This window comes from Zophobas morio, unplaced genomic scaffold (genome assembly GCF_036711695.1).
Source record: "Zophobas morio isolate AGI-343-1 ecotype UQ-CSIRO unplaced genomic scaffold, CSIRO_AGI_Zmor_V1 ptg000004l, whole genome shotgun sequence".
NCBI lineage: Eukaryota > Metazoa > Arthropoda > Insecta > Coleoptera > Tenebrionidae > Zophobas > Zophobas morio.
The window spans coordinates 10,663,041-10,690,592 of NW_026972109.1; the positions used below are offsets into that span (position 1 = coordinate 10,663,041).

At 31.1% G+C, this 27,552-nt stretch overlaps 1 protein-coding gene across 2 annotated transcripts in view; it reads right to left on the reverse strand.

The window, feature by feature from the left end:
* LOC135141274 (uncharacterized protein) overlaps nt 1–27,552 on the reverse strand; it is a 68,753-nt gene that overhangs the window by 29,212 nt on the left and 11,989 nt on the right. Inside the window, exon 2 of one of the 2 annotated variants that reach the window (XM_064072228.1) lies at nt 20,208–20,357. In XM_064072228.1, coding sequence (XP_063928298.1) covers nt 20,208–20,357 — 150 coding nt within the window. Of the gene's footprint in view, nt 1–19,935; nt 20,178–20,207; nt 20,358–27,552 lie in introns of those variants that run through there. The other variant, XM_064072239.1, reaches the window with a different exon arrangement.

Here is a 27,552-nt window from a genome sequence, read left to right on the forward strand (position 1 = left end):
AATCTTACCGTTATTTTCATCTTTCATTAAACCTGGTACTTTCTTATTTTTCAGTTCTATATCATAAATATTATATAAATCATAGTCAGAAGTATCAAATCGATGTGAGTCTTTCTTAATATATTTGTATATATCGTCTACGTGAAATTCATAAATTAGGCTGTCAGTGTCGGTATAAAGTAACTTAGCATTATTTTTAAATGTTTTTTTAATATAGTCATAATGAAATTCATAGAGAAAAGTTTTAGAAATATCTAAAATGCAAAAACCAACATAAATTGGTTTATTCAAAAATACTTCTAATTTACTCATTTCGATTATTGCTGAATCATCGTCAAATACAACAGAACTGTGAAAATTTGGTTTAGATATAAGAGAACGAACTCCCCATCTTCCCTCCCATTTACTAACCAATCGAATATCGCGATGTTTTCTTACATTTTCCATGCATTTACCATAAATAGCATTAATCATTAATTTAAAAAAATCTTTTTCAAAATCGTTCTTTGCTTGCTGCCTAAGTTTTGTATTTAAATCTATATATTCCTTTAACCACGCAGATTGTTTGAATTTCATAACACGATGTACACATTTTATTTTCATACCAAATTTTGTATACATTTTTAAATTCCGATAATGAATAATATAATTTTTCTTGGGATATAAAGTCAACAATAACTTCTTAAGTTTAGATCTTGAAATGGGCGGTATCATATGCTCTGGAGCTAATGGTAAATCACTATGAATTTCATGTAAATCTATTGGATAATCTAAATCGCATTCAATAATATAACCGATTGCTGAATTTTCTGGGGTATCTAAGATATCAGCTATATTGAAATTTTCTACAAACTCAAATTTTCCATACGGTAAGTATTGAGACATTGCCGCTCCGTAAAGGTTGTTAACATCAAAATACATTAAATAGGTACTATCTTTCGAAGGATCATATTCTTCTTTTGGCATGTATTTGTTATTGGCTTTACCATATCTATTGGAACACTGCGAAACTCCACCTCTAATACCTCTTTCTACAAATAGAACTTTATCTATATCCGTTAAAAGTTCTAGTTTAATTTCTGTTGTTTTTAACATAGCATCAAATGTTAGGCCCGGAGCAGTATAATAATGCAACGGATCAAGTTGATAAGTATTTAAACAAGTAGTTCGAAAAGCTTCAAATACATCGGCTAGAAGAAGCACATCAGTTTTTAAATATAAATCAGAATATTCTCCTAATGTATGAATATTAAAAGTATTCCATACATTGGTAGCATGGGAATAATCTTCATATTTAATATTTTCATCGGATAAGCGACTATAGAAATCCTCCTTTTCGGGCAATTTTGTTTCAAGTAGTTTCTCCCAGGAGTTTATATAATCGTAAGGAAAAACTCCCTTTCTGTTTAACAAATCAAATTCTTCCATATTATTACAATTTGCCAACGTAATAATTTTCTGAGAATTATCTAAATTGGAGGAAAGTTTGTCTAAACTATGTGGCATAAATCTGAAAGAATCAATAAACCGTAAACTAACTTTCGTGTCTTCGACAAATTTAGTAAACGAGATATATCTTTCTTTGTTAATGGGAAGTAACTTAATATCACCTTTTATTGAATTTGAAAGTTCTTTAATAAAAAAATGGGCATCATATCCGCTCATATTATGAAAGACCACGGGTATAACACAAATATCTTTATAATTTAAATTACAACTTTGATGGGCAGCGCCTCTATACATTCCAGTTAAATGACTATGATCGCGTACTTTTGTGTTCTTTTCCGAAAATCCTTTTTTACATATATGACATATTTGGGAGGATTCAAACTGCTCACGTTCTTCCGTAGTTAATGTTTCCATAGAAATAACGTTCTGAAATTTATCGTTGCAAAAATGAGCCATTCGATGTAACTCCTGAACGAACCATTGAATGCAATTTTTACCTCGATACAAACGAAATTTAGAAAATGAATTATCATATGAGCAGTGAAAATAGTAAGCAATGCTGTGCGCAATATGTTTTTGATAAGTTTCGGTCTTATTCGTGGTGGACATATGCTGTTTGGTACAATCAAGAAGAATACTCTCGAGATCTGCATAAATAGTAAAAGGTACTTTTTCTTGATGTCTATAATTTTGAAAATACAAGTAATTTTCGTTTTCTGTTGGCAGTCTTATGGAATATTTATTAATACTCTGGCATGAAGTTTTATGTTTTTGGAGCAATTCCTCTGTGGTGAAATGGTTTAAGCATCTTTCGCATATATGAAATTTACATTTATGGAGGGAAAGTTGCGTAGCTAAAAGAGCTGACAAATTTTTGATCCATACGAAATGATAGAGCAATTGTTGATCTTCAAAGTTATCATTACTGTTATTAGTATTTTGTATTTGTCTTTCAGCGGGTAGCATAAGCAAATTAATTGCTTTATAAGAATTTGAAAATCTAGTGCTTAAACGACAAGGTAAAATTTTTTTCTTCTCGATGCAGTATAAATTAATGGCAAGATTGTTGAGTTCCTCAAATTTTTGAATGTCTTTAATTGTGATTGGAAAGTCTAAATTATCATATTTCAACACATTTTTGAAATGAGGATACGATGATTTTCGGTCTGAATGTTTATCGGTAGGAAATAAAGCCGAAACTATGGCCCAAAGAAAACAATATTCATCATTATTTTGTACATTAATTATTGCATGTTTTTTTTTTATAAAATCTGGTGTGGATACAAAAGTTGAATAGCCGAATTTAATTGGGTCGTATTTATTTATGTTAATTTTCAATCCTAAAATTTCATACAACGCCCAACCGGAATCCTTTTCTGCAAATTCCTCTAATTTTTTCATGATTTTATCAATGACGTTTTCTTCGTACCATTCCTTTAAATTTGTGTATTGATCAATGTGCTGATTTTTTGTTGAAAATGTTTTAATGTCTGTTTCACCAGAGTGCGGTTGAATAAAATTTGCCGAAAAAATTACATTTACCTTAAGCATTGAGTTTTTCCGTTCTTTTTTAATTCTAAACATAAAGCATTTAAAAGATTGTTGAAAAAACTGAAGAGGATCTTTAATGTGGTGGTTACTTATAAATCCTGTACGAATTCGTTGTTGAAAACAGGATTCGACATCCTGCCATGTTACATTAGTCACCGGTTTAAATTTGACTGTTTTAATATAGCCTTCACCAGTTTTTATAGATAATTGTTTTTTCTTATTTAAAAGCTTTAGGCGATAAAATTTCAAATACGCCAAACTTGTTTCTAAGGAATTTGCGTTTTCCAACATATTTTCTCGATGGATTTTACATTTGAGTGCTTTTCTAATTATTCTAATACTGGTATTGATATAAACTAAAAAATGTTTAGTTTCTTCGATTGTTTTGATTTTACTTATGTATTCATGAATTAGCTTAAGAGAGTTTTTACATATAGCCGTCACTGATTCTTGTGATTTCATTTTTTGTCGTGAAACTTGCTCACCACAGCAGAAAAAAAGAAACACTACTATTTCCCGTTGACTAGTTTCTTGTTTATATGAGAATTAATTTGCAAGTTACAACTTGCAAGTCGTAGTTGAAAACGTGGTCGTAAGAAATAAATTCAAGTCAGCGAAAAATGAAACATGATGAAAGCAACTGAAGGAGGGAAAAAAGTAGGGGTGGGGATTAATATAGTGTATAAATTAAAGATCACACAAAAGAACAGATTAATAAGTGTTCTACAAGTACATATCATAAAAATTAATTAACGACAGAAATGGGTAAGCTTATATATATTTTTTTTTTGTAGTATTTAATTTTTTTTTTTTTTGTATAGAGAAATTTGTTATCTGCCCCTATGATGTCAGCCACAGGCTTTTAGAGAATAGGCTGAGAAAGCATATTTTCAAATGCCACCGGGATGCCTGGGAAAGGGAGCGAAAACTCTGGGAGAATGCACTTCCAAGACCATCTACACCACCCCCACCACCATCAAAGTGGTTCAGCCAACCACCACCAACACCACCGCAAGTGGAAAACTGGGACAACGAATTCTCAGGGACCTATGTCCCAAAGTTAGATAGATCCCTGTTTTTAGATAGAACAGCCTTAAACGCCTACCATGCGACATTTAACAAATATATAAGAAAACAATAATTTGTTATTTCTATCGCTATCACCCCACCACCATTATTTACCACACCATCATTTACCACCTCTAAAAACTTCTTCCCTACAAATATCAACGACCACAACTAAGTATTTGTGTCTGTGTACAAGAAGATAAGTCTAAGATGTTTCTGCCTAGCAATGTATTAATACTATTAAGTGTGCTTGTTGAAAACAACTTGTATATTTACACCACTTCAAATATAAGTCTGCTGTATATTCAGACGTACGAAAAAGAATTTTGGGAAAAAATGACTCCGATCAATCTAATCGAAACCAGTTATCATCTCTTCTATGCGAAAAATATAACAATGCAGAATCATTTGACGTACAAGATAAAAACGGAAGAAGAAAATCACCAATTTTCCAATTGGTTAATAATAGAAAATACTAAGAACAGTCGCAGTTCAAAGGAGGTCATTGATTTTTGTTTAAGAAACGATCGTGTATGGTTTGCTTCATTTTTTGTCATATTCACGATAATGACTGTAATAGTGGGATGTTGGGACCTGGCTGCTCGTTAATGGTGGTGGTGATGGTTGTTGCTATATATATAGAATTCCGCAACAACAAACTATTCATTTCATCCAAACAATGTTCGGCTTAAACTGCACACTTGTTCTATCAACCATTCTAATTCAGAAAGATTTTTATTTATTGACTGATAGCAATGTTACTGATGTCTATCTACAAACTATTGATAGTAGTAAAGAATGTACTGTTAGAAAAATGTTAGAAATTAAAAATGGGCATGAACAACTACATATGTTTTATTCAAAAAATGTATCTTCCTCGAACCAACTGCAATATCGGCTAGAATTAGTCTTCAAAGACAACACTCGATGCAAGTCGCCGAATTACACCATCTTTAACGATTATAGTGGATACAAGAATTCTACAGGTGCAAATGTTACAGAATATTGTTTGGCAAAACCATGGATATGGATATTTACTTCAGTAGGAGCAATTATTTTTGCAATCGTATTTTGTCTGTTACTTTATTTAGTACTAATTTGTTTCAGTTATTTTAGTAAATACAATACTCAAACAAATGTATGATTCAATAAAACAATTAGTTATTATTAATAGTTTTATTTAATGTCCTTTAACATATTTATTTAACAGCATCAGTACTACGATTTAATACAACAATAAGTTATTTAATATGTTTTAAATTATTTGTCCAGCAGCACGATATGACTCATCACGATCTACCACCACAGCAGTGATTTTTGATGATTGTTTATAGGTTTTTGATTTTCGTTTTTTAATGATGTTTTGTTGTTTTCATATAAAATTCAACAAAAAGCCGTTTTTGGTTAACTTGAAATTTTTTTTTTTAATGTCTTAGTATATTTAGTTGTGATGGTAGTAGTCATATAACAATACATATAAAGAACAACCTATTTCGCTTTTTTTTTTTTTTTTTTTTTTTTTTTTTTTTTTAAGTGTTGCATGTTGGGCTTATTCGAATCCTTTTTCGATGGTCTTTTTTTCGACCTGAAAAAATTTTTACGTAGCGACCTCGAAAAAACTAGAAATGGCTCCTGTATCTAGGTCGATGTGGACAGAATCGATTTTTTTGAGCAGACTTATGCGTTCGTTCCAGAAGAAGGTTTTGATGTATACAACCGATATTCTATCTCTTACCATTTGGACACTAGAAACTTTTGCCCTTTTCTCCCTTATTTTCAACTTTTTTGAAAATTTTTTTTGCTCAACATATGGCTTAATTTTTTTAGCTTTTCCCCGTTCCCCTGAGCCGACATGCTACCTCTTACCGCTTACGAACTATGACGTTTTTTCGTTATTACTACTAAACGGTAGCAAAAAATATTTATTTTGCTAAGTGGACCTATAGACTGTTCACTCAGAAATATTTTGGTACAAAAATATATTTTTTAAGTTTTACCGTTTGGGCGCCACAAACTTTTGCCCTTTTCACAGTCATGTCAAAAGTTAGCGAAAAACCGTCGACGGCTGTCGATATTATTTGTTTTTGTCAATCTTTTTTGCTCTATACACGAACCTCCTATCTCTTACCATTTTCGAGTAACAAAAATTTTTTCTATTTAAACGGTAGATACACCTATGAGTCATAATCATTTTTACACACGATTAGATAGTACTTCATGAATATGCATTTGATTTTGTGGAAAAACAAACTTTTCAAAATTTGGATTTTTTTTTTGAGATTTTTTTTGTTTTAATTTTTCTTTGGATTCTTTGAATTTTTTAATTTTTTTTTTTCACCAAAACTTCTAATTTACTTTCCTACTGCTCAAGGAAAACTTTTTTTCGAATTTTGACAACCTTTTTTGACAAAAATTGTTGCGCCCCAAACTCAAATTTTCACATATTTAATTACATGGACCTATTGATTATTCATCCAAAAATATTTTGACACAAAAAACAAATTTTTAACTAATTCCGTTTGGTCACCACAAACTTTTGCCCTTTTCTCCGAAATGCTAAACTCAAACTAAAAACCGTCGACACAGGTGCATGTGTTTCGTATTTTAGGAACTTTTTTGTTCTTTGCACGAACCTCGTATCTCTTACCGTCTTCGAGTAAAACATTTTTTTTTTATATTTAAACAATTATTGCACCTCCAACCCACATTTATTTTTACACAAATGTGTCATTAGTTTATAGGGATGCATTTTTATTTTTTTAACAAACTTTCTGCCCTTTATCACCCTCAAGCGATAATTCTTTTTTTTAATATTTCCGAATACGTCCCTGTCTATTGCGACAAAAGCGTCCAGTTCCGTAAGAATTTGCTGAAACAGCATCGCGTTATTTCATTCTGTGTTGTAATAATGACGGGCGGCGTGTTTCGGTTTATGAATTTTACCGTGAAAAGATTTGGGAAAAAGGTGGTTTTGTTGAACTAAATGGTGGCTTCTGTGAAGTGTGCGTGTATTTGAATGTTTTCGAGGGAGAACGGATGATTTTATTGCCTGTTTTCAATGTCGTAAGTAACAATTTTTTTAATTTTTAACAACACACTCGCCTTCTGACATTTGAGATTTTATTCTAATAATCACGGACAAATAAGCTTAAATCGGCAGAAAGTTGCTGATGAACATTTATTTATTAAGAAAATAACAGGAGTTTTGTCGGAGCAAACACGGCTTTTATTCGTTGCTGTTATTCCCAATTAAATAATTTTAGATGAGACTGGGGAAAATAATACACCAAACGAAATAAACAATATTTATTATAATTTCAATTACAGCTTAAGATTATACAAACTAGTTCGTATTTTATACATTTTAAGAAACTAATAAGTTTTAAATTTAAATCTAATTTACGACGCAGTGGTTTAACCGCAATGTGCACAGTTATTTAACTGATTTTCTTTGCTGAATAATTTTCAATTCTGAATCCAATTTTTCGATTGTTTCTCTAAATTTTCGCTTCTTCTCCATCATTTTTTCGATTAAGGGCTTTATTTGCAATTCGAAACGTTCCACATTCATTTGAAATCTTTTAACATCGTATAACCAAGTATTAATTCGGCTTTCTTTATCATTTATTAAGAAAATAACCGGAACTTTGTCGAAACAAACACGTCTGTTATTCATGACAGTTTGCAATCAAATATTTTTTACATGAGACTGGGGAAAATAATACACCGAACGAATTAAATAATATTTATTATAATTTCTATTACAGCTTAAGATTATTCAATTTAGTTCTTATTTCATACATTTTAATTGCTTCTTTTAAATAACTAATTCGTTTTAAATGTAATTCTAATCTACGACGAAGCAGTCTAACTGCACTTGATTTGTTTTCCACATGAACCAATGCCTTCTTCATTCTTCGATAAATTCGATATTGATGGTTCGACCGATCGGACCTCTATTTACCAAGTACAATTTCAAGCCGTTCACGATCTTCTGGTTCAGATCGCTGATCACTGAGTCGGTGAATTTTTCGGTAAATCTCTGTGGAAGTATCGTTCTAGACTCTTCAAGTTGCACAAATATCTTGTCACCGTACTTTGTAGACAGTTTACTAAAATTTTTTGTTAAAAATTTTTTATTTTCTTCTAAAGTTTTCGCACTCACAAAAGCTTGCAAGTGAGACTCTTTATTCAAGGTAGAAATGAAAGATGACATTTCTAAGTGTTAAATAATTGAATTCAAAAAACTAATTAATTCTTACACACGAATCCATCGACTTTTATACAAGTATAAAACGGAAGTGGGGATGCGAGATTGCGTCCGAGATCCCTCCCCGACCTAAACGAAAAGAGGGGATAGATCTCGAGATGAACGAGGGCAATAAACGACCAAGGTCGAGCAACGACTAGGTCAATGATCGCCCGATGAAAAGTAATGGGGGAGCTGGACCAGCTGGCAAGGTCAGCCACGTGCACCGACAAGCTCGACAACAAATGAAAGGTCAATGACCGCTCGATGAAAAGTAATGGGGGAGCTGGACCAGTTTGACCTCATTTGACCTGGTCTAGAACCCCCACTATATAACTACTAACTACGAAAAAATAATGTCCACAGTTTCCGTTTGTCGGTTGTATCAATTTTTGTTAGACAAATAATCTCCGAAACTACTGGATCCATTTCATGATGTCATCTCAAAATTTTGCTTAGTACATGCCATACATACAGGGTGTTTAAAAAATAGAGCGCATCAACTCGACGGTAGTCGAAGTTCGAGAAAAATCATTAAACAAATTTCTACGTCAATTTGACGTTCACTTACAAAAACAAAATATAGATTTAGATAAATAGATCAAAAAACTTGAAAAACTAGCCACTGTTAGAAAAATTAAATTTTGAAGAGCTGTTTCTTCCACCCTTGGACAAAAAAACTTTTTAAATTATTTTTTCTCTGCTCCATAAACGGTTCTAAACAACGTGTCATAGAATTGGTGCGCATTTTTTGAACACCTTGTATTTTAGAAAATAACATACTCGTCTAATTGTGATTGCCTTGATGTTGTCTGTCATTATTATAATTTTTATTATTCAATATTTTGATCTTTAATTGTAACTTGACGAACGGCTACTTTCATGTTTTCTCGATGTTAGTTAGAATACGAAAAATTTTATGGAATAATGTACTACTACAGTTGTGGTTAATGAAACCGTGTTGAGTTTTTACCCTAAACATCCAGATTTTTGGCAAAAAAATTAATGATCTTATAATTTAATAAAATAACTTACTCCCTCACTTGTTGGTCATGAATCTGTGTTCAGTTTTTATCCGGGCAATCCAAATTAAAAAAAAATCAGATTGAATAATATTTTGCAATTTAATTTTGAAATTACAAAAACGAATGCTCTGGAATTTTGCAAATTTTCTCCGATACGTCCCATGTTCAAAACGTTGTGGTTTATCAGTGGATTATTTTTGTTATTTTATAGGCGTTATTAGAAAAAAACCTCAAAATAAAATTGTATAATTTTTCAAATAAGCGGAATTTGTTGGACCGTAGTTAGTTTTTTGAATTTCCCATTTTTCAATTTTTCCAATTTTCGATGCTTCAATTTTGGGATATTTCTATTTTTCGAGTTTTCAATTTTTTAACTTTTCAGTTTTTCAATTTTTTGGTATTTCGATTTCTCGATTTTTCAATTTTTCGGCGTACCAATTTTTCGATTTCTCGATTGTTAGCTACTTGATTTTTTGTTTTTCCGACTTTTCGGCTTTTCCATTTTCCGTTTTTCCAATTTTTCGATGTTTTTATTTTTCAGTTTCTTGATTTCTCATTTTTTTGATTCATCAGTTTTTCAATTTTTAGACTCTTTAAATTATACATTTTTCGTTTTTCAGTTGTCCGATTTTAAATTTTTTTAATTCGGTTTTTCGATTTTTCGAATTTTCGATTTCTCGACATATCAGTTTTTCCACTTTAAAATTTTTCAGCTTTTCGATTTTTTGATTTCAGTATTTTTTCAGTTTTCAATTTTTCAATATTTAAGTTTTGGGAATTTTTCATTTATTCAATTTTTTGATGTTTTTCTTTTATCCCCTACCAAAAAATGATTACATATTCCTGCACTTGTGGTTTATAAATCCATGTTAAGTTTTTAACCCTAAACACCTAAATTTTTGGAAAAAAATCAAAATTATGTAACAATATTTTTCAAATTAACTTTTAAATTGCAAAACCGAAGGTTATCGGAAACATGGTAAATCCCCAAAATTGTTGATGTCATCTTACAATTTGGCCGAATAAATGTTACTCCTAATTAAATTTAATAAAATAACATATTCATCTACTTGTTGGTCATGAATCTGTGGTCAGTTTTTATCCTGGCCATCCAGATTAAAAAAAAATCAAATTGAGTAACAACATTTTGCAGTTTTCTCCAATACATCCCATCTTAAATGTGCAAGACATTGTGGTTTATCAATGCATTATTTTTTGTTACTTTATAGACATTAGAAAAAAATCTTAGAATAAAATTTTATAATTTTTCAGGGCTGAAGGAAGTTCTGTCGAAGTAACTTTCGACCAATTTTTTTCCTCTGTGACTGGTTTACCTGCACCCCTGCACTTAGTTTGATTTTATAATTTTTTGAAGAAGCTAAATTTGTTGGACTGTAATTCAGGAGGTGAAAGTAACCAATTTTTCTGTATTCGGAAAATCTCGTTCTTTCTTTAGTTATAAAATTCTAAGAAGCAAACGTAAATTTTCTGTTCTGAGTTTATGGTTTCTTAGAAAAATGCGTTTGTTTAATGTCCTTGATAACAGAGAAGCTGGTATTTTGATGTGTATGGTTGTTATGAGTGATATCTTATTAGAATTGCATATACTTCAATTTTTCATTTTTTTGTTCCTTCATTTTTTCCAGTTTTGAAGTTTAAATTTAATCTTTCAATTTTTCAACTTTTCAATTCAATTTCTAGATTTTGCAATTTTTCGATTTGAGTTTCTCGAGTTTTCAATTTTTAATTTTTCCATTGGCAATTTTTCGCTTCAGTTTTTTATTTTTTTTATTTTTGCAATTTTTCAATGTTCGGATGTTATAATTTTTTGTTTTTTCAATTTCACTTTTTTTCAATTTTTCGTTTCTCCAGTTTTTCAATTTGCAATTTTTCAATTTTCCGTTTTTTTCCTTTAATTATACGATATCTCTTGGCGTTTCATTTTTAAATTTTCCAGTTTTCCGATTTTCCAACTTTTGGACGTTTCAGTTTTTCGATTTGAAATTTCACGAATTTTCAAGTTTTAGGTTTTTCAGTTTTTCATTTCTTCAGTTTTTCGAGAAAAAGTACACCTTATTCTATGTGACTTTGATTAGGAGTACAGTCCGAAATTGTTGAATAATAGTTTGACTTGAAACAAAGACTAAGCCCCACCCACCCGCTTCGATCTCAATTGTGATGAGTTTTTCATTCCTAATCAGACGAGGGGTGGAGTTTAATTGTACCCTTTTAAAAACATATTTCATATGGTAATTTCTTGTAGAGAAATGAGCATTTTGCAACTTCAGCTCACGATGAATAAAGCATTCATCACAATTGACAAGGGGTGGGCGGGCGGGGCTTATATTTGGTCCATTTTTTTCTTAATATACGAAGTCTTCTTTTTTCAACAACACTAAAAAAAACGTAATTTTACTGTACGTAAATGTAATGATTACACATATTAAAGAAGTGATTTTATCTTACTTTTGAAGCAAAATAAATTTTTAAATTTCACGCCCTTATTATGTGTAAATTTACTTTTTCTTGAAGTATTTTTCAACCCCTGTGTATTTATACCCTATTTTTAGAGATATCTAATACTTTCATGCCATATTACACCTGATTTCGTGTAAATTTATTACAATGAATTTCAAAATTACTCAAATCTGGGTGATTGATTAAACTATACATTTTGCTATTATTGCATGTAGACGTAACCAAGAGTATACCAAGATTAGGTACAGTTTTATTCAAAAAATATTGGGCAATGTCATTCTATCATTTATGACAAATCATATGTGATGCAAGCTTTAACTGTCATTTTGACACTTTTCAAAAATCTATTTTGTCAAACGATGTCTTTGATATTATTAATATAACACTACTGTCAGTAAATTAAGGTTATCTAAATAAAGCACATTTTACAAGTTATTACATTAGTAAATGACAACTGCCTAATATTTCTTGAATGAAACTGTACTTACTCATTTGACGCGATACATAAACGCTTCGTAAAATTTGATTGTGTGACGGATTATTTGGGGGTAAGTCCTCAATTTGTTGAAATGTATACCATATTTGCACGAATTGTTCATGGCATTATTCATTATTTATGTTGATAATTTTAGGATGTCACATTACATTTGTTACTTCATACGTTTGGTAATATTGTGTTTGTTTTAGGTTATGTTGCACACGTTTTATTTAAATAGGTACACAGCTACAGAAAAACTTCGTGAGCAATTCTAAGAAATGGATTGTATACAACTCAGTACATGAAGTGAGAAGTGAATTCACTTGCAACAAATTTTTCATACTCATATAGTAAAGTGCTCTCCGGGCTCCATTGTGTAACACATTTTTAAAAGTTATTTTTAAAGAAGAGGCAGATATTTGTTTAAATACCAAAAATTGAAGGTTGCAACATCGTGAGCGAGACTAGAGGAATGAATAAAGTGATGTTTGAAAATCATAGGTGAAAATTTGCAGTTAAGTTAGTACGAACACTGTAACAAATTCAGATGCAGATTCTCGCAAGGTAAGAATAAAGAAAATTAATATTTATGTTTTTAGGTAACAATTTTCGATTCTTTTTTTTTTAAATGTATCCTTGTGCAATTTGTAAAATAGAGTTTTGACTTTTTGTCAAAAAACTGCGCTACAGAGTTTAATAATCTCATTAATGGTAGTAGATACATATTGCATGAACATCAGTTAAGAATGTTGTAAATGTTCAAATTTGTATTGTTGTAGATGAGTTTGATGACTCTGAATGGTCCTCTAAACCCTAATTTAGCATACATACAAACTTTATATTGTAAGACAAGTATTTTAGGTATGGAAGTTTATAATAGCAACTTTTCTACAATTACCTACATCAGTAGTGAATTTTTTAACATTTAAATAAGTTAATGTATGTATTAATGTTTTTTTTATTTATATTTGACAGGTGTATCTACTTCTAAACACACGCACTGGAAATACATGTGCTGAAACAATCAAACTCGTATTGCTGTCGTTGGTTATATCAATTTGGTTATAGGTAAAACCATAAGTATATTGTTCTTTTCAGCATAAACACAAAAAGGATACTAACAAGTGTTAAAATTAAGTGGACAATAACATTGCACAGTCTACTCTGATAAAAGTAAGTGATCATATTTTGTCTTAGGTAAGTTTTGTTTTTTTTTTGCAGTAAAAACAAAGGTATTCACCTCTACTATGCAGTAGTTTATTTGTAATCAATAAAGGATTATATTATGTAATTTTCCCTGAATTATTAAAATTACCTACCCTATAAGGTAGAACGGAATGTGTAATTTTACCTTGTTAAGTAAATTTACACGGGAGTTGTACTTTTCATTTTACCCTAAAATGTAATTTTACACCGCGGGAAGTAAAATTAGTTAATTACCTAAGTTGCCTCCTATTTTTGGGGTAAAATTTCCATACAATTTTTTACAGTGAAGAAACTGACCATATGTTTAACTATCCTGTTCTTGAAAGAAAATTCTATATATTAAAAAAAAAAACAACAAAGATTAAGCCCCACCTACCTGCCCCAATCATAATTGTGATGAGTTTTTCATTCCTAATCAGACGACGGGCGGAGTTTAATTTTAACATATTATTTCTCTAGAAAATGCTACCCTTTTAAAAACATATTTCATATGGTAATTTCTTGTAGAGAAATAAGCATTTTGCAACTAAACTCCGCCCTTCAGCTTACGATGAATAAAGCATTCATCACAATTGAGAAGGGGTGGGTGGGCGGGGCTTAGATTTGGTCCATTTTTTTCTTAATATACGAAGTCTTCTTTTCCCAACAAGAAATTAACCATATGTGTAACTATCCTGTTGTTCAAAGAAAATGCTATATATTAAAAAAAAACAAATATTAATTGGAAAATACATATTCCTGTATTGATTTGAATGAGTTTGTCTTCTCAAAACAGAGGACTAAAATTATTATTAATTAAACCACAATCGAACAAAATGTTATGAACATTATAATTCTTATTTTACCATTATTATACACATAAAGACGTGCGTTTTCTCACGTTTTCCAGAAAATGAGATAATTGTCTCGTTTTTATTTTGATCAATAAAAAATTTGTGATGACGCCATCAACATGGATAATATGTACTAGTCACAGCATAAAAGAAAAGTTGCCACAGCGCATTACGAGTGCAAAAAAAGTTGATCTAAAGAGTTTAGACAGTACTTTCCTTCGCTGTCGGAAACGTGATGTGATGTTTTTTTTGTATTACATTTTATGTTGCCTGTGCAAAAATTGTTAGGCGTGAACAGATAAAATGAACAGCCTGTATAGTACTTGTAATTTAAGACAAATAGCCATAACACTTATCAACCTGTAGACGTGACGGTGAAACACAAACTAAACTAAAACATGTTTTCTACGAATTGCAATAACCGGATGACAATGCCGACGGTCCAGACTTGTTTATTGCTCTGACTTCCGTTTATTGAATAAAACACTACATTTTATTTGGTTTTTGGATGCTGTAGTTCACATTCGGTTAATTATAACTTGTCTAGATCTAGGGGAGCATCCCCTAGCCTCCCCCTAGCTACGGCCTTATGAACACTGTTGGGCAGTATCTAGATACTTGTATCTAAATAAGGTATCTAGATACATTTTTGGGTATCTAGTATCTGTATCTAGATAAAATCGAATTTAAGCACAAAATATCTATATCTATTTACAAAATTAATTACGCAGATACAGATACATTTTTTATTTCACTTTTTTTTTCAGTAGTTATTAATTGAGTTATACTAGTAGTAATTTTTGATACTTCATGTTGGTGATTTTGGTCACATAAACAAAAATAGAGGTAAGAGGTCCACTAATAGTGTTCTGTCATGGAAATTTTCATATTTTAAATACCATCATTTCCTACATTATAGCTTTCAGTACTTATACATCTATATAAATATAATCCTGAAGGGTAATAAGTCTAAACCATGGTAAGATGGTGTTTTAAAAACCATAAACCACAATTCACTATTCACTGCGTTTTACACTTGTCGGGGCAATGCATTTTATCTGTGTACCTGAGCAACCCGGGTCCGGTAGGGCCGCTGGTTGTATTTGTGTTATTAAATAAGAGTAATTTTAACAGTAAAAATATTTGTTTAAGGTATGCTATTATTTTTAGAAAATAATAATTGCGTGTTACATAATGATTAATTTTTTCAATTAGCACAAATTAGTTCTGTAATCGACTAATCGAATGTTCAATACATACATTTCTCTCGCATAAATCGCATATTTGTTACTGTTTTATAGCTTTATTTTTCAGACAAATGTAGCATCATTTCCTGTTGCCACATGTGTTATTTCATCACTTTTTCATTGTTGGATCTAACGCGAGTCGGGCTTGGCAGGTGCGTTTTGCCCTAGAATGTGCCGATTATGTTTAAGGTAAATCTTGGGCAATAAAATTAATATTATTACAACCCTCGGTAGAATAATTTATCGTGATATATTCTCAGAAATCGTGAAACGAGATTAAAATAAAATGACTTTCAACAAAAATCTGAAAATTTAAAGTTGCACTCTGGTGATTCCGGCCAGCCAGGCAGCCTTTGATCCTATAAGAGGTTTAAATACCTTTCTAAGAAATTGTACTTATTTTGCCTTAAACGGAACCAGCTATTCTTCCTAAAATGTATATACCTGCCGCACCGGGATAGACGATTACCGGACATGCTCATAAAAACATCGTAAGCCGATATTGAAAAATAATAATTTATGACAGTTTGCCGACAACAGACCTTCAGCACAGAATAATCATTTCCCGTATTCTTTTGAAATATTAATTTTAGTGCTGGAGATAATTATTAGATATACTCAAACACAATTTGGACACTGTAGTGTGGGAATAAAAACAAAAAAATATTCTTTTTAAGCGTACGTAATAAATATTGCACAATTTGCGACACATCAAACAGCGAAACGATGGCCTATTTGCAGGAAAAAAGACAAGATAAAATGTTTATTTTTTAAACTTAATACCACAATTCCTTTTTCTGCACCTGTGGAACGGGTGTTTAGTAGCGGAAACCAAATTCTGACACCAAGAAGAATTAATTTAGGTGACAATTACGTTCGAAATGTTGTTAATTTTAAAAAAATCATTAAACAATACATAAAAAAATACATAAACATGTTTTCAGTTATTTTATTCGCCAAAGCTTCAAAAAGTATCTGTTTTCTTGTATCTGTATCTAGATCACGGTCTAGATACATTTCGAAAAAATCGAAAACAATCTGTCTCTAGATACTTTTAAAAGTATCTGTCCCCAACACTGCTTATGAAATATCGAGAAAATTTGAAAATACCAAATTGAGCAATGAACTCCATTACTGTACGTTCTTAGGTTATCCTCGATAAGAAAAACAACTTGAAAGTGTTTATGTTTATACCTATCATGTCATGTAGAAATTAGTTTGATCTGAATTGTTTTGATCCTCAAAATAGACTAACAAGTTACAATAAAAAAAATGTTCTGAATATCATTATTATAATTCTTATTAAATAAAGACATATTGTATTTTCACATTTTGGGGAAAATGGGGTGACTCATTCTTAATTTGATCAATAAAAAATATGAATGCTATGATGAATCACAAGTAAAAACTCATCATATTTTGCACATTTTGGGTAAAATTTATCCGGCAAAATTTTGAGATAACGTCATCAATTTTTTGGGGGAAATAAACAGATACCGCTGGTAAGATAAAACTAATTTTGGCAAATCACACACCTCCTAAAAAAAGAGAGGGTGGGTGGGCGGGCCTAGCCCATGCTAAGATAAAACTGATTTCCGCAAATGACATATTCTCTAAGAAAAGAGAGGGTGGGTGGGCGGGGCTAGTATCTGCTAAGGTAAGACTGATTTTGGTAAGTATTGGCCCCACCCGCCCGCCCTTCATTCTCTTAGAGGGTATGTTATTTGGCAATATCAGTCTTATCTTGGCAAGCGCTAGCCCCGCCCACCCGCCTTTCATTCTCTTAGAGGGTATGTTATTTGGCAATATCAGTCTTATCTTGGCAAGCGCTAGCCCCGCCCACCCGCCCTTTATTTTCTTAGAGGACTAGCACCTGCTAAAATAAGACTGATTTTGCCAAATGACATACCCTCTACGAAAATGAAGGGTAGAAGGCAAAATCAGTCTTATCTTGGCAAGTATTGCCCCCACCCACCCACCCTTTATTTTCTTTGAGGGTATGCATGCCATTTGGCAATATCAGTTTTATCTTGACAAGCCCGCCCACCCGCCCTTTATTTTCTTAGAGAGTACATCATTTGCCAAAATCAGTCTTATTTTGGCAAGTACTAGCCCCACCCGCTCACTTTTTCTTTTTTTAGAGGGTTAGTACCTGTTACGATAAAACTGATTTTGGCAAATGGCATACCCTCTAAGAGAAAAGAGGGTGGGCGGGCGGGGCTAGTAGCTGCCAAGATAAGACTGATTTTGGCAAATGAGGTACCTTCAAAGAATTTTTTTTTTATTAACAATTTATCACGCTTACGCAGTGACTTTAAAACGTCTGCAAGATTTCAAAGTACATATTCAGTTTTGCAATTCTTGATTTAATCAATAAAATAAATTGACTCAATCATTAATTTTTTTCAGACACCCCGTATAAGCAAATCTAAAAAATATTAATGCAGTGATAAATCACAAGTATAGACATATCATTCTTTACACATTTCAGATAGCATTTTTTTCAGCAAAATTTTGGGGTAGCGTCATCAATTTTTTAGGGGGGATGAGCAAACACATTTTGATCAAAAATTTTCCATGCCTATGATAACTTTAAAACATCGCCAAGATTTCAAAGCGTTCGGTTTTGTAGTTTCTGATTAAATCAATAAAATAAATTTACGCATTCATTAATTTTTTTGAGTATATGCAAATCCAAAAAATATGAATGGAGTGATAAATCGCAAGAAGAGACTCACCATATTTTGTACATTTTAGATAGGATTTATTCAGCAAAATTTTGGGGTGACGTCATAAATTTTGATCAAAAATTTACCATGCTTATGATAAGTTTACGCGAAACTACTTTCTTCGTACTGAAGGGGCATGAAAGGTCGAGAAACCATAAAAGTGGCAATTCGTCCGATGGACTCGATTACTAGGTATACTTCCTTAGCTTACGTTCGGGAAGTAAAAAATGAATGAAATTGATGTAGTGTCCTTGCTATGAAACATACAAATAGTTTATCTACTTTTATTTTACAATAGGGGTTGTCATGAAAAAATAAATTCGCAAAATCAAATTTTATAAATTTTCGAAAAAGTTGGGTAAGTTATGTACTTCAGGGGCGAGGAAACCACCTTATAGCAATTTTTCCATCAGGGAGAGATTAAAATTGAGGAAAACACGTTTAGGGAAGAAAAGTCTTCCTAATTTGTAAAATAACTTTATTAAGCAATTAAAACAAACGAAGGGAAAACAAATCTTATATAAAGAAAAAAAGAAAGAAGAAAACTTTAAAATATTTTTTATTCATTATTTAAGAGATTAACATTATGGTTAATAAATTGCCTGAAGGAGTGAAAGTTTATTAATTGTATACAATTTTCACTAGTGTTTTGCTTCTGATCCAACACTATGAAAATGAACAATTCATGTAAATTTTACAACTGAACAGCAGTTTTACGTTTATTGTCTATAAATCCAGTTGATATGAACTCTAACAGTTATAAAAAGCTTATAATATAAAATCCGTCGACGGTCAGGACAAATTGTTCGATGATAAAGCGTTCCATAAAATAACTATAATCAAAGTTCTGTAATTGCGTGTGATTTGCCAGTGATAAACTTTTGTTAATGTTCTTCATCGTAATCGATAGTTTAGTTTTAGTTTGATAAAATGCTGTGAAAACAAGATATAGGTACATGAAATTAACTTGCAAATTTTAGATATTTAGCATTAAAAAAACTGAGTCCTTGTACTAGAGCCCTACATACCTACTCTAACGAGGGACTTGATTACATATTTATGAAATTGTGCCAACTATGAACTTCATAATTGTATTTAGCTTCACTTTACTACAATTCATTCAAGAATAGTAAGTCCTAAAATGGGTCAAAATATACCCACAAAGAATGAAATTATTTTGACAATTGTGTATCATTTGTCAGCGCCAAACCTTTTAATGCGCTTTCTCATAACTTGCCCTTTTTAACTTAATAAAGCACCCTTTAAAAGACCTGCTTTTAGTACGGCCGCAGAAAATATAATTACCATTAAATGAAATTAACAAACTTTGCATTTTCCTGCAAAAAAAGTCGAGATTTTTCCGTTTGTACTTTACTACTTGTACTAATAGAGTCCGCGCCTATGACATCCTGCAACTGCAAACTTCGGTAAATCCGTGGCGCTTCCCCTCTTCCACCGGTATAATTAACGTAGCATAATTACGCCGCCCCCGCTCGTGCGAAAAATTACGGCCCGATTACTCGACAACAAACAAGAATGTGTTGATTTTGGTGTCCCGCTGGCTGCGGCCAAATTAAAGGCGCCCCTCGGAGCCTCCGCGAAATTTACTACCTAACACTCACCGCTCCCTCTCTGTACCATCGAACCAGCATACGCAGCCTTATTCTTAATAGAGCTGAAGAACCCGCTCATGAGGACATGTTCTGCACGTACTCATCGCTATATACGAACTGCACTCGGCGACGGATTTATCAGATGTGGCGAGCCGAAGAGGCAAAGTCGAAGGCTGAGGGCTTGCGTCTTTGTCCTTCGGAGGCGGAAGGACAAGGATGGCGGGACAGGCGCAAGAGCTTCAACCTGGCAGGATTCGACTGGTATTGATTTTAGTACTCACGTTTTAGAAGTTGGCCGGTGATGACGTCAGAGTGTGCGTCTTGTTGACGACGCAAAGCGTCGCGGCGCTTCAGCTGCCGCACCAGAACACTGCCGGCGCGCTCCACGTGGTATTCCAAATAACTAACGAGGGAAGATAATTCGGTTACATCTGGAAAAGGGAGTGCGAAAAATTACATTTGTTGGCGTTTATAGGTTAGGAGGTAAGAGAAGGTGGTGGTGGAGGGTTGACGCCGATAGGAATTGGATTACGACGGGCGAAAATGAGGGTAATAATAATCAGTAAATATTTGCGGCGCCGGCAAAGGAAAAAGCGCGCAGATTAGAAATACTAGTGCTGGAAATCTGGACACAGCGTAATAGAGAAATTATAACTTTTTTAGTTTGTCAGGATGCTTGAAATATCCTAGTGGAAGGATATTATTACAAAACATATTTTCCAAACGGTTTTGCTTTCCCGAGCGTGTGCTATGGAAGTATTGTAATCGAGTCCATCGGCCCCTAGACTAGAAAAAAATAGGTCAGCCGTTTCTGTCTGTCTGTCTGTCTGTCCGTCGTCTGTGTCGATTTTTATTAGACTAGATTAGACTATTGGGTCGATTGTTTATGTATGTATGTTACGAATTTCATGTAGATGGTAAAACACTAAAACAAAAGTTGTCTGATCATGCGCACCAACAATGGAATGACGTCATATCCAAATTTTACAGTGGTAGGTAAATGTTATTTAAATTTTATAAATTTTTTCCTGCGGTTCTGGTTTATGAATCGTTGTTGAGTTTTTACCCTAGGCATCTCGATTTCTGGAAGAAAATCAAATTTTTTTATAAAATTTTACAATTTAACTTTGACATTGCAAAATCGAATGATTTACCCGTCTATGTCCCCCCCCCCCTCCCCCCACCCCCAACAGATTCTAGGATATTTCAACATTCGATTTCTCATTTTTTTTGCGATTTTTTAGATTTTTAATTCTTCAATTTTTCGATTTCTCAGTTTCTCGATTTTTAAATTTGTCAGTTTGTCAATTTTCCGTTTTTCTGTTAGTCAATTTTTCGATATTTCGGTTTTTTGATTCTGCATTTTTTTGATTCTTCAATTTCTGAATTTATCAAATTTTCGATTTCTCAATTTTTTAATTTTTTGGTTTTGCAATTTTCTGATGTTTCGGTTTACGATTTTTCAATTTGTCCAATCTTCAATTTTTCGATCTTTAAATTTTTTTGCGGTTTTTAAATTTTCAATTACTCGATTACTTGATTTTTCGATTTTTCGACATTCCGATTTCTCAGTTTTCCGATATTTCAGTTTTGAGCGATTTTTCAATTTTTCGACTTTTCAATTTTTTAATTTTTTTGTTTTTCGATTTTTCAATTTTTGGCGTTTCTAAATTTTGTATTGTTCGATTTCTCGGTTCTTTGACTTTTAAACTTTTCGATTTTTCAGTTTTGTTTGAATTGCTCATTTCTGAGTACTTCTCAATTTCCCGATTTTTCATTTTTTCGATTTTTCATTTTTTCGATTTTTCAATTTTTCAGGTTTGTTTTCTCACTTTTTTAGATTTTTTAAATTTTCAATTTTTCGACTTTTCAAGTTTCCGATTTTTTCATGTGTCAGTTTTGGAATATTTGGATTTTTTTGTGATTTTTCAATTTTTTATTTCTCGATTTTTCGATTAATTTTTTCATTTTCCGACTTTTCGATTTCTCTGTTCCTTGACTTTTCGACTTTTCAATTTTTCAGTTTTTTGAATTTCCCATTTCTTGATTTTCCGAATTTTTCATGTTTCGAAATTTCGAATTAATTTTTTTATTTAGGTTTTTATTTTCTCAATTTTTCGATTTTTAAATTTTCGATTTCACGATATTTCTACTTTTCGATTTTTCGACTTTCCGATTTCTCAATTTTTCAATTTTTTTTAGTTTTTACATTTTTTAATTTTTCGACTTTTTAGATTGCAGTTTTTTCGGTTTTTCAATTTTTTGATTGTTTAATTTTCGATTTTTCGAGTTTTCAATTGTTCAATTTTTCGATTTTTCAATTTTTCGATATTTCGATTTATCGAATTTCGGCTACTTTAATTTCTATATTTTCAATTTTTCAGTATTTTGATTTTTCGATTTCCCGGTTTTTCGATTTTTGAACTTGTCTTGTTTTCGATTTTTCGGTTTCTCTGTTTTTTACTTCTTCGATTTTGCAATTTTCAGTTTTTCGTCTTTGTTTAATTTTCGATTTTTCAATTTTCCAGTCTTTTACTTTCATAGATTTTTCAATTTTTCAATTTTTCGACTTTCAGTTTTGGATTCTGCGATTCTTCAATTTCTCGATTTTTAAACTTTTTGATTTTTCAATTCTTGCTGTTTCCAAGTTTTCAATTTCTCGATTAGTCGATTTTTTTTATTGTGCGACTTTCAATTTCTCAGTTTTTTGAATTTCCAATTTCTCGATGTCCGGAATTTTCAATGTTTTGATTTCTAGATTATTCTTCGATTTTTCAGTTTGTCAATACAATTTCACGATTTTTAAAATTATCGATTTCTCGATTTTTAAATTTTTTGGTTTCCTAATTTTAGATTATTTTAAATTTGAGCGCTTTTTTATTTTTCAATTTTTAAATTTTTCGGTTTTTCGATTTTTCGATTTTTTGTACATATTTCTAAATTTTGATTTTCCGATTGCTCGATTTTTCGACTTTTCGATTTTTCAGTTTTTCCATTCTCCAATTTTTCGATTTTTCAATTTTTTAAATTTTCGATTTTTTGACTTTTCGATTTCTCAATTTTTCGATTCCCCAATTTTTCGATGTATCAGTTTTGGGATATTTCAATTTTTTTTGATATCTCGAGATTTCAATTTTTCGATCCACTGAAATCAATTTTTCGATATTTCAGTTTTGGAACTTTACGGTATTTCGATTCTTCGATTTTTCGATGTTTCGCCATTTCAATTTTTTGTTTTCTTGATTTTTTATTTCTTCGATTTTTCGATTTTCCAATCTCTCTAATTTTAAAATCGTAGTTTTTCCGGTTTTTGAATTTTTTGATTGTTTAATTTTTGATTTTTCAATGTTTCTTAATTTTTCAGTTGTTCAATTTTCCGATTTTTCAATTTTTCAATATTTTGATTCATCGAGTTTGGGCTATTAATTTCGATCCCTATTTTTTAATTTTTCGACTTCTCGACTTTCGCCTTTTCGTTTTCTCGATCTTGATTGTTTAATATTTGATTTTTCAATGTTTCTCAATTTTTCAATTGTACAATTCTTCGATTTTTCAATTTTTCGATATTTCGATTCATCGAGTTTGGGCTATTATTTTTGATCTCTATTTTTTAATTTTTGGACATCTCGACTACCGACTTTTCGTTTTCTCGATATTTACATGCTTAAATTCCCCGATGCTACAATTTTTTATCATTTCGATTTTGCGATTTTTCGGTTTTTCGACTTTTCGTCTTTTCGAGTTTTTGATCTCTCAGTTTACTTTTTCAATTTGTTTACTTTTTAAATTTTAGATTTTTCGGTTTTTGATTGTTTCATTTTCGATTTTTCCATTTTTTAATTTTTCATTTTTTCAATTTTTCATTATTTTCAATTTTTACATTTTTTTTTCAATTTTTCAATGTCTTGGCGTTTGTGTTTTTCGATTTCCAGATTTCTGGGTTTTCTGATTTTTCATTTTTTCGATTTTTTGACTTATTTTTCAATTTTTCGATATCTCTATTTTTCAGTTCTTCGATTTCCCTATTTTTCAATATGTATTTCAATTTTGTGATTTTTCAATTTTTCGATTCTTCAATTTTTCAGTTTTTCGATTTTTTTTTGTTTTTCCATTTTACGATTTTTTGATATTTCCCGATTTTAAAATTTTTTTTATTAAATTTTTCGATTTTACAAATTTTCGATTTCTCGACATCTCGTTTTTTTCAATTGTAAATATTTTTCAACTTTTCGATTTTTTAATTTCAGGATTTTTTAAGTTTAAGTTTTCAATTTTTCAATATGTAAATTTTGCATTTTTTTCACTTTCTAAAGTTTTCAAATTTTCAATTTTTTGACGTTTCTAATGCTCAATGTTTCAATTTTTCGACTTTTCAGTTTTCGAGTTTTTCGATTTTGAAAATTTTAGATTTTCCAATTGTTCAATTTCCCTATTTTTCAGGTTTTCAATATTTCGAGATATCGAATTTGCACTATTTCTCAATTTTTTAATTTTTCGACTTCTCGACTTTTCAGTTTCCCAATATTTTCGTGTTTAAATTTTTCCATGTTTCAGTTTTTCAGTACATCGATTTTTCGATTTTTCGCTTTTTCCACTTTTCGGTTTTTCGATTTTTCGTTTTTCAAATGTTTAATTTCTCTGTTTCTCATTTTTTTAATTTTTTAGTTTTTCGATTTTTCGATTTTAGGATTTTTTAAGTTTTCAATATTTCAATATTTAAATTTTGGGAATTTTTTTCAGCTTCTGAATTTTTCAATTTTTCAATTTTCCGATTTTTCAATTTTTCGAAATTTCGATTTATCGAATTTGGGCTATGTCGATTCAATGAATTTGATCTGTTTCGATTTCTCTATATGTTTCAATTTTTCGACTTCTTGACTTTTCGATTTCTCGATTGTTTCATGTTTAAATTTTTCAGCATTTCGATTTTTCGATATGTCGATTTTTTGACTTTACGTCTTTTCGATTTTTCAATTCTTCATTTTCCCGATTTCACAATTTTTAGATTATTCGACTTTTCGATTCCTGGATCTTTTCATGTTTCAGTTTCGCTTTTTCGACTTTTCGGCTTTTTTATTTTCCGTTTTTCCATATTTTCGATGTTTCTATTTTTCAATTTTTCAATTTTCCCATTTTTCGACATTACAGTTTTGTAATTTTTTAATTTTGCAATTTTACGATTTTTCAAGTTTTTAATTTCACTACTTCTCATTTTTTTGATTTTACAATTAAGTGATATTTCGATTTTTCGTTTTTAATTTTTTTTTAATTCAATTTTTCGATTTTTCGATTTAACGATTTTTTAAGTTTTCGCTTTTTCGATATTTAAATTTTGGGATTTTTTCCCCTTTCTGAATTTTTCAATTTTTCAATTTTTTGTTGTTTCTATTAGTCGATCTTTTAATTTTTCAACTTTGAAAATTTTTGGTTTTTCTATTTTTATATTTTACGATTTTTCATTTTTAATTTGTTTTCATTTGTTCCATTTTTCAATATTTCGATTTTGCCGTTTCAATTTTTTTGAAAAACAATTTTTTTTTTGGTTATCTGCTTGAAATATTCCAGCGAATCATGAATCTAAAAAAGCGTCATAATCGAGTTCTGTTTTTAAACAAAAATATTAAATTTAAGCTTCACTCCATTCAGTATAAAATCAATGGAAAGAAAAATTTTCACCACTGCTTTAAAAAATGTAAACGACAGCACGTCAATCGTATTCAGTATTCAGTTCGACTGGTCGATTCTTCGGGAGACATCTGACGACAAATCGAATAAAAAATTTACAAAGACAAAGAACTAAGTGAGTTTAAAATAGGGACATCTTGCCTTCATCGATAAAATAAATGTATGAAGTTGAAGTGTATAGGTCACAAAGAGCCTACAGTATTTAATATTAAGGGCGTCCCTGCATGTGACGTATATTCGACGTAAATACGATTTTGTAAAGAAACAAAAAAGTTTTATTACTCCAAAATTTAATTTACTATCGTATATTCAACAGAGTGAACTTTAGCCCTAAAAAAGCCAAATATCGCGTTATTAATTATCATTTTCCAGTGGATGCAATCGATATGACTGTAATTACAAACTTGTACAAAAATAACACACGTAAAAATAAACTTGACGGCAAACTTCGGAAAATAATCCAGTAATGAGGAAATTACGGCATCGACGTTCTTGTCTTTTGCAGTTTTAATGAGTATTTAAGTTGAAAGTGCATTAATGGAGTAGAAGTAGGTTGCATGAAAAATAACAACGGAAGACTAAATTATTGTTTGCCGACTACCAAGCTACTGAAAAATAAATTAGAACAGAAACTTTAAAACATGAAGTAAAATATACTCAATTACGATATTTTCAAGAAAAATAAAGTAATCGAAAGAAATAATCCGGAACTAAGAAGCTGAAGGAGCAATATCTACAGTTACAAATATCAAACATACAAACAATTCAATCGACAAAGAAAACGCAAAAATACACATCTCCGAAAAAACATGAAAGATCTGAAGGAATAACACATTCTCTAAGACGAAAGTAAAACATTGATCGGGGATTTTTTTATTTAAGGCAAGGTATCAAATTGATAATTATCAGAGGGTAGACGAAGGAAGCTGATCCGTTTTCCAATATATGCTCTCGATTAAAACAACCACCCGAACATTATTTCCCAAGGCAAAACCTGTAAAAATATTTTTAAAACGATTGTTTTTCCAGCGTCTCAGAAAAACAGAAAGTTTTTCGAGAGGTGTGATTAGTCTTAAAAACAACAGTAGAGAAATTTATTCTGGAAAAGTCAATGTTATTGTACGAAGGGATGATAAATAAAAGGATCTAATTCTCATTTCTAAAAGCAACTCCCCAAACAACTCCAGTTGGAATCGTGAAGGTAGAGTCAAATACTGCTTATCAATATTCGTGTAATTTTAGCTTGAAATACACTCTTGTAGCACTAATTGTTATGCATAGAGTGCGTTCCGTGTCAGATGTCTATTATTTACCGAGCAATTTCCAACTCTGTACTCATGCGAAGAGGGTGTGTTATATAAGAGGTGTGATAATTATCTACAAGAGAATAATTGCTGAGGGAAAGAACAGTAAGAGGTCAACAAAACGAGCGAAATTTGAAAATCTTTTGTTGTTCGAGAATGTAAAAGTGGTGAAACCAGGAACGCACAAAAAAATAAGAGCTCTTACGTGTTCGTCAGAAGAGGGTTTGAAGTTTTCAAAAGAAATATATACCTAAGTATATGGGCCAACTCTCTATGGGTATATATTGATTTAAATGCTACAAACATACTCTCCTTTGAATGTACCCATTATTTATCGAGCGCAGCGAGGCATTTTTACCCTAAAATAAAAATTTTATAGATTTTTTTCTTTCTGAAGCTGTAGTCTATAATAAAAGTTGTTTGTGTATATAGAGCGCAAAGCGATATTTGCTTTTTCAGACAGGAGCGACAAAGACTCTTTGCTATCGCTACGCACACACAATTTTTTCTGCAACTGAAGTTAATTGCAATCGTTTGTATGTTTTCTTTTCACGGTTTCTCGCTGTTCTGTGTTAGAAATATATGAGTTACATTATTGCATGTCGGCGAAATGAGCTCATTAAATGTCGAAGATACG